Genomic DNA, 18,594 nt, shown 5'->3' with positions numbered 1-18,594 from the left:
AAAGATGGCAAGAGTGCATAATCTCAGTGGTGGCTGTTTCTGAATGGCTTAATAGGGAGCACTGTGCTCTATGCTTGGAGTTGTTAAATGTCAGAAAATAGTAAATCAGTCCTACTGGGGACTGCTGAAGGCAACAACCACCAAGTTTCACTCCCACTAGGGACAATTTTGTTCTCAGTGCAGTGTTCTTATAACTGGATGTGGCTGATTAGACAAAGCTTTCACAAAGCTTGCTGTGATGCCTCCCACAAGAACATCATCTTGAAATTTGACAATGACACCTCAGTGAAAGGACGGATTAATAGCAGAGATGAATCGGCCCACAGAAGAGAGGTTGTCAATCTGATAACATGGTGTGAAGACAACTACCTCACCCTCAACACGGACAAGACGAAGGACATGATAGTGGACATGAGGAAGGAGAGTAGAACTTATCAGGCACCATTTATCCATGAGCCTGAAGTGGAAAGGGTGAACAGCTTTAAATACCTGAGGGTCCACATTAGTGAGGACCTCACCTGGACACTCAACACCACCCAGCTGGTTAGGAAAGCACAGAAGTGGCTGTACTTCCAAAGGAGACTGAGTAGGTTTGGCTTGTCGCCCAAGATCCTCTGCATCGTCTACAGTTACATTTGTAAGCATGTTGACCAGCTGCATCATTGTGTGATATGGCTCTACTACTAATGATGGACCACAAAAATCTGAAATTCATTACCTTCTCTTCAGGCTATCTACCACTGCAAGAGCTGTCTCCATCCTTAAGGACACCACCCACTCACAACACGGACTGTTCACACTTCTACCCTCAGGTCGAAGGTACAGGAGTATGAAATGCAAGACCTCTAGACTAAGGAACTCCTTTCCCTTTTAAACAGGTAGCCAATGAAGATAGACGGGTCTCATCTATCCCACTTGTATTACACTTGTATGCTATGGGGTGCGAGTGTGAGTGACACTGAGAGAGAATATTCAAATATTATACACGCACGAGTTGCTCTAAAGGGAAATGCAAGACGGCAGCAACACCTCACAGATTACAAAAGCTAAATAAGTGAAACTTGGTATGCAGCTGCTGTATGAGCATGTGCACAACCTTTATACCAACATATTATCAACAACGACACCATGTGGCTAGCTTACAGCTAGAAACACATTTGTACTTAACTTAACCGTTAAGAAATTTATATCCCAGCAGCAGTGGCTTGCAGAAATCACACACATTTTCTTTAGAAAATACACTAATTTATATGCGACTACTCTGTACTGTGTATTTCAGTGTTACAATGCTGTAAGTATGCAAATGCTATTATACAGTTACATCTCAACAAATTTCAATATAGTGAAACTCATTCTACCATTATCATCCCTAAAGTTAAATATTTTAAGGCTTTTGTAAATTTCAATGATTATATGTTAAAGCTCAATAAAATTTTGAAAATACAGGAGCTGAGGATATTATATATAAATATTTCCTAAAACCAATCAAAAAAGGATTTGCAATACAAAATGTTTAGGAAAAGTATGATCATTTATGCATACTTGGTTGGTGCTCCTTTAGGAACAATTTAAGATTTTTTTTTTAAGACCAAGTGGTTTTAACAGCAGCCTTCAGCTTGCAAAAACTGTTTGCATGAGCCCTAACAATGTTGATTTTACACAATGTGGAATTGACTTTTCATACAATCACTAGTAAAATATGCAAACCAAAATTATATATCTAATGCAACCTACAGTCTGGCAAAGGCAAAATACAGAAAAGCCCCTGTGAATCATTCCTCACTGCACTGATTTATGATTAAACTAATAACTAGAACAAGGGAAACCTCTTGTATGTGCCCCCACACAAGATAAAAACATCATTAAAGAGAACAGGATGAGGAATTACACAGATCATCAGCCAGCTGTGAGTGAGGAGTGCATTTCTGTTCCACCCGGCTGACTAATATCCAGAGAGCTAAGGAACCACTACTGAGTCAATGACCTGAACGGACCGGTGCACAGTTACTCACTGTCTCAGGGTAGGAGGGTTCCCTCTCAATCTGACTCACAATTTCACTAACGCGGAGGAAAATATTTCATTACTGAAGTATACATATACACACACAGTTTGATGTATGTCACTGAATCACTCACTGGAGTTGTGGAGGAGGCGGGCTCACAGTGACTTATCATAACAGGAAGTATGACAGACAAACACGGACCCCGCTGTTTACAGAGCACAGGACTTAGCTCTGGAGATACTGTGCTCGTTGGTAAACTTACAGCTGTGTTCAGAGTAAAACTACAGAAGAAAAGGCTTTTCAGCTTTGTAGCCATGACTTCAAACATTTTAAGAACTGAACAGCAATCCAAATACTAGTGTGTGTCAGATTTAAAATAAAAAAAATTAAATACAATTTTTAAATAAAATTAATGTCCTGTGAACCATAGGTCCTCATTGGTTAAATGCTTAGCAACCCCTATAACATTCTCACACACACACAGCCACACCCACACACACACACACAGCATAAAGCCACTGAGGATGACTTCCTGTGATAGTGAGACTTACTGCATTATCACAAAGCTACTGGGGAGACTTTGGTGCTTATCATATTTATGTTTTCATCTTCATTTAGAGATCAGCTCTTGCAAATAAAAGGCTTGTGATAAATGGAAACTATTATAGAGCCGAATGACTGAAAAACAGAATGCACTCAAGCTTCACATTTAAAACCTGCACTTACGGTTATCTGAATCATTTTCCAAAGCCTCCCTCACAAAAGCTCCACTGCCAAACATCTAGTAGGTGTTTGAAAAGCAACACAGAGATTATTAGCTTGTGTGAACATATCAAACTGTAATTTAGAATTAATGCTTTTTTCTACTTTAAAGTATTCTTAGTTAGAAAACAGAATGACTCTGGTAAGTGTCATTATACGAGGTCCACTACAGTTTCTTATGACAGGTGGAACAAATTTACTTGATACTGCAGTTGAGTGATGGCAAGACAGATTTCTGGGCTTGAGTCCAGAGTGAATATGTGTGTGTCCCTGCCAGAGATCAATAACATCAGGGTCAGTGCAGAACTTTTACTTGTCTTTAGAGCCAACCCCTTATGACCGTGACATGTCCCACACAGGTGGTGCTAAATGATTCAACAGAGGAAGGTAATTACAAGCACTCTTTGCTGGGACAGCTTGTGATACACAACTGAGTGTATGAGCACAATGAACAAAGCAGTGCAGAACTGTGTGATGGGGGATGAACACACTACAAAAACCAGAACACGACAGAAAGCAGAAAAACACGTGTAGAAACGTCATACAATCACCATACAAATTTTCATTTGTCACTTCCACTAATAACTGATATGTGAAAAGTTGATAAGAAGAGATCCACAGAAGGGCACAGAGAGGAAGGCAGGGACCAAAGGTTTTTACCATGTAAGTACACTGGATGCTGAAAGCTCTATTGTTTCTCAGTATCTCATTTACTCCACATATGCAGATAAATAATAACATTAAAATGAGATTCATTCTTAAATAGAAATGTGAAAAACCAAATACTTGTTTAGGTATTAAATGTGAGATGTTTTTCTTCTGGAAAAGAACAGAAAGACAGACAGAGATGATGTGAAGATGAGGATGTCATATTGTGGGGTTAACTCATAAATTATTATATGTGTGTAATGGAAACAGTAAATGGCTAAATCAAACCTCAGATTCAAAAACACGATTTTAAAATTAGTTTAAGCACCACGGTTAAATACCTGCCAGGCTGTTAGGCAGGAAGTACACATGAGGTGACCACAAGGTTCGATCTTGACGTCTTTGTCGTTCTCGGCACAGATCTTACAAAGCTGGAAGGTGGAGCCCATCTCACAGTACAGTTCATACTGCTCCTATTCAGACAGAGCAAGGTCATGTTAGTTATCAGGTGATGTGCACATTAAGGTATAAATATAAGACACAAAACAAAACACACACATACAGCATGCATATAGTACTCCATTCCACTATGGCCCTAAAATCAGACTCCATGTTATTTACCATCAATAATTCAGAGCTATTCCATGACCTTTGAAAAGCTAAACAACAGGAGTTATAAATCTCAAGCTAACTCCTGCTTGAGACTTTACAACAGGAGGATTTATTTCTATTACAAGAACAGCTGACTTGATTCGATGAACACACCGTTAGCTGTGCTCTCACTGGCTGTTCTTAAACTAGAAAATGTTTAGTTACATCCTCACTATCGAAAATAAAGTTGGTTCCTGAATATATCTGAGGTGAACAAACCAACGAGCAGCTGTTCCATTCATAAAGATATATTTTTCATTCTGTATTTGTTCTTGAGGTTTGAGAGTTCGAAGAGGTGAGGTGAGTTATTCCCTTCTTTAAAAATTTAAAATAGCACAATATATAATGAGTGACACGGATTTGATCAGGCTGAATGAGTTCTCAGTAAACATTTTTCACACTTACATGTCATAAAGACGACTATGGTTAATAAGCTCTATGAGCATTTTTTAAGAAACACACAAACCCACTTGTGTAACTTTGATGTGATCATGAGGTGTTGGCTCACATAAACCAGTGAGATCAGGATTGTAACTGCGACCATCGGGGAACAAGTAGCTGCAAGGGAGAAGAGAAGCTTAGGTCTGCTAATTGTTAAAAACACACAGAAAGAAATTAGCTTCTGTCAAAATCACATTTGGCTTATTAGGTAAGCATTTCTAATCATATCAATGAGTAAATACACCTGCAAATGTGTATCTACAGTAATAGTACTTTAAATGCACAACGCTGACTGAATTAATTTATTATTAATTCAGTCTGCAAATTATGACAATATTGAGCAGATGTTAAATAAAAAAAAAATTGTTTAAATAAATATTAATAAAACCATGAGTTAGTAACATCTGTGAGAAATTAAAAGTTAAATAAGGCAACAAAAGAGAGCAGAAACTCAATATTTTCAGCATTTATATTACACATAAGGCAAACTTCACTTCACCACAAAGTTGGTGGGGTCTCCCTGCATAATCAAAAGCACAGGTGCTTCATGCAGAACAGATCCCTCCCCATCCACTTCCCATTTCTTCCTCTGTTTTTGAACAGGCACAGTTGTAACTGACAGCTGAGGGCAGCGAGATGACGCAAACTTATGGAAGAAAGTGTGTTTGATTTGCCTGGTGGTCTGTCAGATTATCAGATACGAACACAGGCCTCGCAGAATGACTTGGCATTATCCAGGAAGCCAGGTTGCAGCTTTGACAGAAAAGAGTTGCACCTTCAAAGAGTTACAGGCTCTGGTCTGCCATGAGATACAGCTCATCATTTCTCACTTGTTTACAGTTGGATAGGTTAGGACAACTTTTCAGTATACAGACAGTGTGTGTGGTAGAAAGGCAACGCGTGTGTGTGTGTATGTGTGTCAGAGAGATAGAGTGAAAGAGAGAGAGACAGGATACATACAAGCCCTCCCTGTAGCCATCGATGAGGGCCTGGAACAGAGGTTTGTTGTGGGGGATGGTTTGCAGTATATTGCCATCACTAGTCACATAACCGATGGCCCACTGGCCCAGCCGGGTACAGCTTAGTCTGAAGATGTAACTGTAACAGAGAAAGAAGCAGTCACAAAAAAAGTTAGCTAAATCAGATTATCAGATCACATTATGTTTGTGTAATGTTTTTTACAGGCACGGTGTGTGTGTGTGTGTGTGTGTGTGTGTTGGCTTTGGAGACACTGCATCAGAAGAAACCAGAGACAGAGAACACACTCTTGGCTGAAAGCAGGATGCAAACATTTAAACATATACAATCATTCTGTGTGTGAAAAGTACACTGTTTAAAGACAAGGAGATTTGCCTTATTACAACAATGACATTTTATTTAATCTTATTTGGCATTTCCTGGGATAATTTTGTCAAAATCCATGGTTGCTCTGTCCCTGGAATTAAGGCTAGGAGACTTTTCACTGATGTGATCGGTGAAACCGGAGGGACCACTGGAGGTTAGAACAAATTAGATAACAACTTTCACAGATCAACTATAGATAAAGGAGTCACCCCCCACACCCCATATCCAAAAAGAAAATTTCCTGTGGTGAAATTTGAACTTTCCGGCTTTGCCTTTTATATAAAGCTGTAAAGCTGCTACAAAGAAAATAACTCAGCACAAGGAGTCAGAATCTGAATGTGAGGAGTACTGGGCTTAAATTAAGGCTGGACCACAGTATCACCACCAGCAACAACAGCACTGAGCAAAGTCCACTGAGGCTTTGACGGAGGACAAACGTGGGAAGACAGGGAAGAGAGTTTCACAATGTTTCACTGATGGTTATTAGCTGTGTTTCACCTCTCTGTGTAGAACATAATGGAACACTTCAATCACACATACGGTGACACGTGTTAATATAAATGTTGGTCACTCCATAGAATAGCCATGTTTAGAGTTACTGTTTGATTAAGATACGATCGGTTCTTTTGTTTGGTTTGACTTGTCACCAATCTGTCAGACCTGGCTTAACCCTAATTGTGTGTACATCTATATGTACTGTATGTGTGAGTGTGTCTGAGCATGTGTGTTAAGTGAGCTGAAGAGGTTAACATGCATCTGATATGCTTCGCCCACACAGCTATGTTTCCTAAGCTACTTTCTCCCTCCTGCCAGAGTGCAACATGTGAAGAGGAAAAAAACCATAAGATTGGCACCACACCAAACACAGCTTGTCAGCAATGTCAGCATTTGTTTCGGTAACCAAAATGCACTCTACTGCTACACACAAACTGCTCACACAGCTTTGTGTGTTATCCAAAAATGGTGTCTAGTATCGTTTATGTGTTTTTAGTCAAGAGAGGCAGCTGCATTTTTTTTGGTACAATAGAATATCAGCTTGACAGTATGAGCAATTTCTAATGGAAATGCTGGTGGGGTAAAAACCGGAGTTAATTATTGCATTTTTCCATAACCACCTGATCCAGACCAGTGGTTTTGCTTTACTGAAACCAATTCATGTTGTGTGTTTACAGCTTTTTTACACCCTGCTGCTATCAGAAGCTTTGCAACAAAGCTATGGCATGTTTTATGAATACAAACCACAGAAATAAGAAGCTCTGGGAATGCTGTTCAGATTGTGGCTCAGAGGTGTGACAGCAAAGCATGACATGTTTTTGACACATACAATCTCAAATACAAATTCACAAACATTCTCCATTTGAGCGATAACTGTTGCCTTGGAGCCTGAGCTTTATGACTGTTAGCTAAGGCAATCAATATAAATATTCATTAGGTCATTATGTGTAGACCAAGAAGACCAAGAAGTGAAGAACACATCAGACCACATTATACAAACATACAGGTATGAAAACTACTTTTTAACCACATTTCCTATACCCTTAATACAATAATAACGACCTTTATTTTTATTGCTGTTCCGTAACACATATGAGGAATAATGTGCTAAAAATAAAAACACAGTTAACATACCTGCCAGGCTTGTTGATGTACTTCTGCAGTCGGGCTTTGACTTCATCATAGGTAAGGAAGGCCATGTAGCCAGGGTGTGTCACTGCCAGAAAATTCCAGTTTCTTAGAATTGATCCCCATGGCTGAAGAAAATCACAAATTTACATTAAGTCAGTATTTCTGCCACAAGTAAGTGAAAAATAGTGTGTTAAGAATCAGAATTTTTTGGATGCCATTAAATTAAACAACAGTTTTCAGATATCAGCTCAACAACTACTGTACAGTAGAAGTTTTAGAAGCAGATTGTTCACTGCCACCAGTTGTATTGGGTTTGTTTATAACTGGCTTGTGGTTATCTGCAGGACAGAAGTCACACACATGCATTTGATGTGGAAGAGATCTACTAATTACTGCTGATAGGCTGCAGTCTGTTTGCTTTGCTGCTCTGCAGGAAAGACTTATGTCATGTGAGTGGCATGTTATAAAAATAACTCTATGTGTAAGCTTAACATAAAAAGATGTAAAGTGTGACAGCACAACACAACTACATACACACAGTGAAGCGCAACAATTCTGACTCTGCATTACTGACCAGCTCAAATGTGTAACTACAAGGACCACACTTACTTTATTCTGAACCCAGAAATTCTGCACAAATACCCTGCTGACAAAAGAACCATCATCAGACAGTGTGTTTATATCAGATGCCTGAATTAAGAACTCCAAGCTGTGGGGCATTTGTTGCAGGGCTTCAGCTGGTTTGCCAGTTGGCTCCACGTGGTGCCAAGTGCCACAACATTCACCTCCATTCTGCCCATTATCTGGAGCTCACCAGGGACAATGATTTGTTGCCCTCTCTTAGAAGCTGGTTTGGCTGAAGAATAAATTAAATTTAGATTGAAACACAATTTCTTTTACCGTATAGTGAATTTACCAGGCTTTGAGCTGGAATTGCAGTGGAGCAAGCCCTAACAGCTCTGTGAGTTTGTTGATTTGAGCCGTAAACTAGATAGTGGCTGGTTCTAAAGAGGCAGGATACAGCCAAATGGAAAAAAAAAAAAACACAGACAAAGCTGGCCAACAAGTTTGGCTCATTTGCCTACTTTGTTTACCATTTAGTCTTACCCCCATGTAGGCCATCTTGACCCCTCACTTGCATCCCACCAGAATTCACAAATAAAAAAATAAAAACAGGGTAGGAACCTGGTACTTAGGCAGAATAGGCAGAGGGCTGCCATGCAGGCACAAAGGTTATGCCAGCATACAAGTGGCTTCCCAGGAAGCAGTCTCGCAGTGGCGCCTATTCCTACCCATGGTTATATTTGCTTTAGTAGACCATGAACCGTTTAGCACACTGATTACCCATTGTGACAGCAACAAAATAATTCTTTCAGTATTCAGTATCATTTTTGATGTCCACAAGCAAACGTCTACCAAAGTAAAACATCTCTCAAAAGTCTCACTGCCCACGCACCATCTTGAAGCCACATGAACCAGTTACGTGTCAACAATAGAGTGCTGAAGCCACATTTGTCCAAAACCTCAAACTAGCACAGAAATAGAACAAAAAAACAGAAACATTCTGTTCTAGTCACTGCAAAGGTGCATATATGTTATGATGTGAGTACATTTGAATGTGAAAGCTTTATCTACATGCATGAGTAGAAATGTTTGAAACATTTGTTTTATTTAAGTACAACTCTGTTTCCAAAAAGGCTGGAGATCACCTTGTCTTTTAACAAGACTCGTGTTGAGGAGACCGACTGGTTTAGTTTTGATATAAGACTTCAACTGCAAAAATGTGTGGGATCTCTTTTTCTAATTTCATTTCACACTTTCATATTTTGACTCAGCAGACCACAGGACAGTTTTCCTGTTTACTCCTCAGTCTATCTTAAATGAGCTCAGGCCCAGAGAAGGCAGCAGCTTATCAGGATCTTCTTTACCCAGTATATGTTCTTTTCACTGGTAAAGTTTTAATAATTTTCTCATATTTTTTCAGCAATCAACTGTGTTCACTGGTTTTTAGAGGTGTTGTGTCCTACTTGATGATTTCCTCGACAGAATTGTGTTATTATTATTGTGATAATAGCTCAGTATTTTTCTGAGATTTCTCTGGATTCTCTGAATTGTAGAAGAACGATAAACTATAGATGATAATAATCATAAATTCGACATTTGACAAATGTGATTCTTATGTTGTTGAATAATTTGCCAACGCAGTCTTTCATAGAGTGGTAACCCTCTCCCCACCCCTACTCCTGAAAGTCTCAGCATCTCTCATTATACTGATCTGTTATGTGTCTTAGTACTATTTCTAATCAGATGTTGGCTTTAAATTATTTGCAAATCATGTCTTCATTTACATTTTACACAGCATCTCAACTCTTTTTTAAACTGGGTTGTATGTTTTACATAAAAGGCATCTTAACCCTGCCCGTCCCTTAAATTGTTTCTCTAGTAGAGTGAAAATATATCCTGTATAATTCACAATTACAAGGTGGTGTGTCTTTTGCTTGTTGTTGCAGTTATGTGCTGTGTCACATATTCTTCATTGAAGATGATAAATCTCTCCCAGGAGGTTATGATAAAGGGTCACATGGCATTTGTGGTTTGAGCTTTTCTATACGTACTGTATAATGACAACGCCACACTTTACAAGCCTTCTTTTATGTCCATGCTGTTGACATTTTAGGTTAAAGGCTGTTATTTTTATTTAACAGAATAGACTGGCTAGTTATGTTCGAGGGAAAACTCAAAAATGCAGAATAGTACATATCAACACTTTAAAACTAGCGGTACTGCAGGAAAATCAGATAATATGTTTTACCTGATTGCAATATGAACCAAAAGTGCTGTGTGAGTTGAAACTCAGTTTTATTTGACCAACCTGAAAGAGGCGTGTGAAGATGTCAAACTCAAACACAGAAATGTAGTCATTGCAGGTGAGGTCAATGGTAGATTTGAGGGCCATGGCCTCCAGACCAGAGCTGATTGGATGCAGTTCGTGAAGGCACTGTCGGAAGACTTTCCATGGTACTATTGTCCTGCAAAAGAGTCCAAATGTAAGAGCACAAATACAAGCAATACATAACAATCAAAACATATGGAGCATTTACCCCATGGCTATAGTGTATTTAATTGATGGCAAGTGTCACTGAGAAGTTTTCTTTTGAGTTGACAGAGCCATGGTAAATGAAAGTAACTGCTGGTGATATCATTTCTGTTAAGTGTCAAATTACCAGCTCTATGTGGTAACTGTGATCTGCAGCCTCAAAGGCTTTAAACTTTGCTCATGTGGTCAAACACATATAGTTAATCGCACACTAATGTATCTTATTTCCTGATATGGTTAAAAGCATATGGCAGAAACAGTACAAACCTCAAATTAGCTGTACTGCAGCACCAAACATGAGTGTTTGGAACAAGCAATTGTTATTGTTAATAAGTAAGGACTGAGATAGTCAGACATCTGCAACATGTTTCACACACCAACTGCTAAACTCTACTTAGTATGTTATACGATTCCTTCTGAAGAGGTTGCACCACATCAAAGGTTGAGATAACAAAAGAAGATGAAAAGTTCTCAGAGCAAATAATTGAGATTTTCTGAATACATGAAATACATGAAAAAACAAGTGAAATGTACATTCTTTAGAGTGTGAGCTCCATAGCTCTGTTTATTTTACTGTTGTGATATAAGGTTAGGAAACTATCAGGTGGACAAACAGCAAAGATTAGAGCTTGATTGTCTACTTAAATACAGTATATCTTCAGACTCGTTTTTCACTGTATTACTTTTTTGAACTTTGAATGAATTGATTTTTTGAGCATCTAATTAGTTTCTTTGCTTTGTCATTATGCTGGCAATTTGTCTGTCATTCATTCAAATTCTTCTCATCTTCTCAGAATCTTTAGGTGTTTTACAGAAAAACATTATGTTTTTCTCGGTAACTCCAAAGTAGGGGGAAGCATGTGATCCACAGAACAGCTTAAAAGCCATGCTGGAGAAATTTGGCTTGAATAGTAAAAGGTCTACATATTTCTAAAAGATGGCGGCCCAACAAATGGCTCTGTTTCCATACTGAAGTTAGTGTACTGACAACAATAATCAGAACTTCACATTAAACACAGGCATTTGATTTGATGTTAAACAAACAAAACTGCAACCAGAGAAAATCTGCAAATTATGGATATCATCAGGGATGATAAAATGCTGACAGATTTAACTGGACAAAACCTTGTGACAAATGTCTGGAAGCTCCTAGCTGGATAAACATGAGAGGAGATGGTTGCATTTTATTACCAGCCAGAAAGTAAGAGAGGGCAAAAGACACCATAAGGACATTAAAATAGTAATGAGCAAGAATACAGCACACTTGAATGCCTCGTGACCTCAGACTTGAGCAGAATTCCATTTTGTAGTCATACAGGTTTTAAAAAAACAGGAAGCCTTTGCGGGAACATCACTCTCTGACTCAACGCATGGCTGAACAAAATTTTAATATTCACCAGCCTGTATACATGAACCTTGCATACCCAGTGCTGTGTGCGACACTACTTTACTGGAACACACACACACAAATCAAGAATCATATGATTCATGATGCCACTGCATTCATTTGCATATACAAGTTGTACTATGAGAAGAGGCTGTTGTGTAATATACCACATACTGGTATTTAACCCATAGACTTCATTGACCTAAATCATGTGACAGGGTAATGGACTCAGCTCATTTACTGAAGCTGACTATGCCAAATGTGGGACAACTGCGACTGAATGATTTAGTACAACCTTTACTAGGTTTTAATTGATGAGGTGGAAAACTCTTTTCAATGAGCTCCTCTGGCAAGTTAGCACAGGGTGCGAGTATCAGTCCTCACACAGGATTGATGAGAGTCACAATCCCTCTGCATGAGCATAGGAAGCTATGGGTTGCTCCAATCTATAATCGATTAGCTTTTAGACTGGCTATGAGCAGAGCCACTTCAACTACAGTGAGGAACACACTATGTCGAGTGGAAAGCTCATATGTACCAACTCTTCCCCCAGTCATTTGTACCAGCTCTATGAAAACCTTTTAAGTTAATCTGTTTTAATTTGACCACAACATGGAGTCAACAAGCACAATTGGTTAGCTTTACACCCTCTGCATTCAGATAATATTGTGCTATAACAGCTCCTTTGCCAACTCTACACCTACATGCTGGTCATGAGTCATCAGCAAGCTCTCCTTTGGTGCTTTTGTGGCCTTATTTTTTGGTACATTATCTTGAAACATGACAACTTTTTGCTGCCATGTTTGTTTGTTTACTGAATCTATTTAGGCTATAGATTTGTGACAGTATTAAAAACAGTCAATACGACACTGTCCCAGCTTTCTTAAATGTGTTGTTGGCATCAAATTTAAAATGAAATGTTAAATGTTTTTTAAATCAAACGTGCAAATTGGCTGCATTCATGCAGCTGATGAAGCAGTTTTGACTTTACTCTGATTCAGCACTGATAACTCAGACTGTTAAGACCCACAGTAGTTATCTGTAATGTAATCCATACAGGAAACAAACAGCCCCATTTTGAATTTAGTGGTGCGGCACTTGGTACTGTTTCTGGTAAAGGACTGGTAATGCTCAAAATGTGATGTTTTACAGTACCTAAGACTGACTAAATAGAGAAAGCTGTATAAGCACTCTCAATCTTCACAAACAACCAGACAGGCTAATGACCTTGTCTCAGTTGTATCACAGACTGACATCTAGATGTGCCAGAAAAAAGAGGCCAACAACTGTGCAAAAAAAGAGCTCTTCCCATTCACCCCAACCAGTCGAGACCTCTCTAAAGAAGTTTTTCCTCTCCACTGTCGCCTAGTGCTTGCTCAAGTGGGGTAGTTGGGTTTTCTATATAATGTTTAATACAATTGTACTCTGTAAGTTCTTAAACCTCACACTGTAAAGTTCCTTAAGACGAATTCTGTTGTGATTTGGTGCTGAGCAAATAGAACAGAAGATAAGTTAATTGAATTAAAGCTTACTTGTCTTCAAAATATCTCCTCCAGAAGTCAGCGGCATCAGCTTTGGTGATCCTGAAATTGTCCCCCTGGAACTGTCCTCCAGGGAAGATGGCTTTGATTTCAGCCAGCATGTGGCTGAAGATCAGAGATAACTTGGTCAGGTTCCTCCTGCAGAGACACCATATGGACATTATTTTACCTTCCAAATTTTGACTGTAGTTTTATTGGTTCTGTTGAACTGTTTCACATACTTTTTGTTGCCACTGTATCTCAAATCCTATTTAACAATTGTTATATGATGAGTAAAACTAAACATGAAAAAATTCTGTAATATGCTGCCACCTAAAATGTTGTGAGGATGGTCACACTTGTCATAATGACATAATTACATTTACCTTTACATTACATTAGTTGGTAGAGCAGTGTCAGATGTTTGACTCTTCCTGGCTACATGTCAAGGTGTCACCGAAACCGTAGCAGCAGCATCATTTATGTGCCATGGTTTAACAATAACTTTTTTTACAGGGATCAGTAAACTGATAATGAATTAATTATCTCCTAAATTATGTTTAGAATATTATCCACCATGTTGTACTCAATATTATGCAATATAACATATTACCTGTCAATCAGACAAAGAGTTCTGTCTTTAATTTTGAAAAGAACAGAATGAGTTTTCTAACTGTAACTGAATGCCACAGAATTATCGTGAATTCTTAGTGGCAGGGCATTTGTCTAATAGGTCACAAATATGGCCACTACTATGTCTGACAAATTTTTAGTTTGGGTTTTTAGTTCAATCTACGTAATATACAAATATTAATATGCATTTATAATTAACAAGCTTACAAGCTTAGCTTAAAGTCAGTGTAGTTAAATCTTTCATAGAAAAAAACTTTGAAGAGGTATTAGCAGGTGAAATGTTCTCTAAAAATGTCACATATTCTTTAATAAAATATAACTTACAATAAAGCACTTCCCCAACAAAAACATGCTGTTAGATTATTGTGGTAACACCTGCGCTAGTGTTGCTCAACCACTCACTAGCTCTATTCTTACTGGTTTCCTGTCACCTATATATCACTATCTTTTGTTACAAACTGTTGCTCGTCTAGTGCATTTTGACAGTGTACAAGTGCATAAAAATATACTAAAATATGAATATATAATATTTTATATATATTATATATAATATAGAGTGTGGCATTTGAAAATGAGAGTTTACCGTAAAATGTAATAAACCTCAGTAATCCGACACTGCACATATGACAGAGAGAATATTGAGTTCTGGCAGCCCAGTCTGAAATCTATAGAGGCGTGTGGTTATGTTGTAGCAGACTGGTTTTATTTCACATGATTTAATAATGGTAAACATGGTTAAGGTGATGAATGTAGTGGCACTGCTCTCTGGCACCGCTTTATCTAAATACACCTCCTATGTGTTCCACTCTTTGTGTGCACCATGCAAGCTGCATGTGGCATAAAAAATACATACAGGCAAAGCGCATTTCAAGAAAATCAGGGGCTGTGGCGCTAGTTTTTACAGTGTTTTTTGGCAAGCATCAGGTGTGCAGCAATGTTCTCTTTAATAAGGACCAGCTTCCTTCATGGTGTCCTGCCATAGACACCCTGCTTGTTCATTGATTTATGTGATTTATGAACACAGATGTTAGCCAGTTCCAACGATTGCCTATAAATCTTTGGCTGTCACTCAGGGTGATTTTTTTACCTCATTGATAAGTGTTTGGTGTGATCCTGGGGTCATTTTGACTGGCTACTTATTTTTTTATAGAGTAGCCACAGTCCTAAAGTGTTGCCATTTGTAGACTGAAACTGTAAACTGGTGAATATCTAAAGTCTTTAGCATCACTTTCTAACCCTTTCCAGCTTTATGTAAATCCAAGAAATCTTGATTGTAGATCCTCCAAAAGCTCTTTTTGGTGAGGTATAGCTCACATACAGTAAGCATATTCTTTTTATACGGAGCAAAAATTTAGAAAGTTTGTGGTTTATCTCAGTGAAAGTAGCTACACACCCTCAAAATAATTTTCTTCCAGGTACGCTAACACCTAACTCCAACTACCTTTTTGGAGGTTATAGTTTTATATAGTTTCATGTCTTTATTGTTCTCAATAGAAAGATCAGCATTTCTTTTGTGTTATTATTTTAGGCACATAATATTTGTTTTTACTCTTGACTTAGATATTGATCAGATAACATTTTATGACAAATTCATGTAGAAAACCATGAAATTCCACAATGTTCACATACTTCACTGTATATTTAGTCATTTGGCAGAGGATTTTATCCAAAGTGACATACAGTGAGAGGAGTAGCCATAAGAGACTGTAATGGCCTCACAGAGGGACTGTCAGACAGATTTCAGATATCAGATCTTCTAAATGCTGCTGCCGCCAAACTAAGTAAGCCAAAGGCCAGGGTGGAGGCTGGCATGAAACAATAGCGGTAATGAGAGTGATGAAGAGGAGAATAAAGGACGAGGAAGAGAGATAGGGTTGGGAAAATGGCAGGAGAAGGTTGCTCAGTGATTTAATTGTTTCGAGGGATTGTTACTAGCATTAATTATTCAGGCAGATCATTTGCCAGTGAAAAGACCAACAGAACAGTGTTTATTAAGACAGACAGAGACAAAGGAGAGAAAGTGAGCTCTTAAAAGCAATTAATTTGAACTGAAAACTGTCGAGCCCACCAATAAAGAGCAATGAAAAGCAAGAAAGGTGGAGAATGGCAGAAAAAACAAAATCTGAAGATTTTTCTCTGTTTTTTTTTCTTGGTCCAGCCATCCTTACTCAGAAGCTCTGAATAATGTATCCTCCTCTCTGTCTCTCTCTCTCTCTGTACTTTTCTGTAGGTATCCTCGGTCTTGGAGCTGTATATCTCCAGAGTCCAGTTGCTGGCCTTACCGACCTGCCCAATGCTTTTACTGCTTGTTGTTGTTTTTTGTTGCCTACTGTTCTTTTCTCTCTCCTCTTTCCACTCACCCCAACGAGTCGAGGCAGATGGCCGCCCACCATGAGCCTGGTTCTGTTGTAAGTTTTTTTCTCTTAAGGGAGTTTTTCCTCTCCACCGTTGCCTAATGCTTGCTCAAATGGGATTGTTGGGTTTATTATATAATTTTCTATACAATTATACTCTGTAAGGTCTTAAACCTTACACTGTGAAGTGCCTTGAGATGACTTCTGCTGTGCTTTTGGCGCAATACAAATAAAATTGAATTGAATTGAATTGTATGTAACCTTGATACTTTAAACAAGACCAAAGATAGAAATTTTATATGCTGTGAGTGACAGGGGTTACTTTGTTATCCAAGAGTGTCAGAACACATTAAGCAGCCTTTGTCACATGCAGGACATGACTTTCTTATAAAAAGCTACAGTAATTAGACACCTAGCTATACATATAAATTGCACGGTAATCTGAGTTCTCTTCTAATGGCTGCTTCTGGTACAGGCTCGCTAACCTTTATTGATAATATAACTCATGATCATAGCATCAGGATAAATTGGGGGGTTTACAGAAATGTTTTAGTCTGCAAATACATCAAAACTAATTGGGAGGAGTTTCACTACGAAACAAGTCAATCCCAGCCCAAATGAACATGCATTTCACCTGCTTAAAATAAGAATGAAGGAAGAACATACTATGGTGCAAATATCATTAAATAAAAGCTGAAATTCTGAATATTTGTCTCACAGCCATTGTATGACTTCTGTGTGAACTATAAGCGTGTGAGTGTGAGAGGCTGTATTTGTAATCCCTTATTTGGTTAGAATAGTTTAGGTTAATGTCATGAGTGAGTTTTTAGGTTATTCAGTTATCAAAGGAATACTCCTCTGTGTCCATTCCATACAACGTGTATAAATTACATAAACCTTAGTCAGAGTGCAGTGATTAAGACACATATACACACATACACCTCCCCCATGTTCTGAGCCACTTGGTTCCTGACTAAAGCACTTTGGTTTCCTTCTCTACGGCTCCACTTCCTTCCCAGATGGTTCTACTTTCTGGGCACTTACTCATCTCAGTCAGACTAAGGCCTGTAAAGTCTTCCATGGGAACGTGTGTCATCATCACTTTAACCCACGGCTGCTCACTGTAATATGCTGACATGTGAGGACATGTACAAACTCATTCCACAGTATGAGATACCACACTACATTCCACATTAAAGGTACTGTAGATGTTGCTTACCATCAGTGATGCAGCAATGTGATCCTTTTTAAAAACAGTGAAGTGGGCAAGATTATTCATCAGAAAATGCTTCCGGTCCTTTCAGATTAATTTGACAACATAACTTCCACCCACTGCTAAAGCCTAAGACAATAACAGGACTCAGCCAACCCAAAATGTACCAACGTGATTGTAGAATTCATTGTCTTTATATTAGTTAACTAAGTTATAATCACTGAGCTGCACTATAACTAACTTCTTCCAGAGTCAGCAAATAACAACTTAGTTATTTGCTAAGTATAATAGCAACTTAGAGCTTATTTGCTAGAAAATAGTTATATTCAATATTCTTGAGATGGAAACGCTCTGCTCTGCAAATCACTTCAGATGTGCTCTTTGGCTATGTTGTGCAAGGACATGAGACAGTGAGCACTGTATCCACATCCAAATTTAGCACAGTCACTGTAAATGTGCAGCAAACAGAATAGGTTGTCACATGTAACATGAATTGGAATCATCTTCATGGCATGAAAATAGCTCTGTTAAAGGGACTACTTTCCATACAGCTACAGTAGCAGGAACACTACTGAGTATTGTGTAAATTAATTGTGTAATTAGGCCTAATTAAAGCTGTTATTGGCTGACTGTAAAAATACAATGTCATGGAATGAAAAGAGACAAAAGAGAAAATTGCCTCTTTGATCAAAGTTGGTGCAGATGTTATTAGGAGCAACTTTATGTTACACAGCTGGGTTTAAACAAATGACATCTTAGACATCAAATTGATCCTTTACAGCAGTGAGTTATGAAAGCCACAGCTCTATGTTTGTCAATGTCATTTTATGCTGTGCTTGCAAGTCTTTCTCCAGATAAGAAAATATTAATCTGGCTAAATGAAAAATGATGACACACACACATAAAACCTCATCT

General features: G+C 38.3%; 1 protein-coding gene across 4 annotated transcripts in view; it reads right to left on the bottom strand.

Moving 5' to 3' along the window:
* cblb (Cbl proto-oncogene B, E3 ubiquitin protein ligase) overlaps positions 1–18,594 on the bottom strand; it is a 37,883-nt gene that overhangs the window by 13,084 nt on the left and 6,205 nt on the right. For all 4 annotated transcript variants that reach the window (XM_026370481.1, XM_026370484.1, XM_026370482.1 and 1 more), the window contains exons 4-9: positions 13,492–13,638; positions 10,348–10,504; positions 7,479–7,600; positions 5,466–5,603; positions 4,535–4,622; positions 3,755–3,886 (exon numbers count right to left, since the gene is read on the bottom strand). In XM_026370481.1, the coding sequence (XP_026226266.1) occupies positions 3,755–3,886; positions 4,535–4,622; positions 5,466–5,603; positions 7,479–7,600; positions 10,348–10,504; positions 13,492–13,638 (784 nt within the window). The remainder of the gene's footprint in view (positions 1–3,754; positions 3,887–4,534; positions 4,623–5,465; positions 5,604–7,478; positions 7,601–10,347; positions 10,505–13,491; positions 13,639–18,594) is intronic.

The sequence above is a fragment of the Anabas testudineus genome, chromosome 14 (assembly GCF_900324465.2).
Source record: "Anabas testudineus chromosome 14, fAnaTes1.2, whole genome shotgun sequence".
Taxonomy (NCBI): domain Eukaryota; kingdom Metazoa; phylum Chordata; class Actinopteri; order Anabantiformes; family Anabantidae; genus Anabas; species Anabas testudineus.
This window is presented reverse-complemented; position numbering and strand designations above follow the sequence as displayed.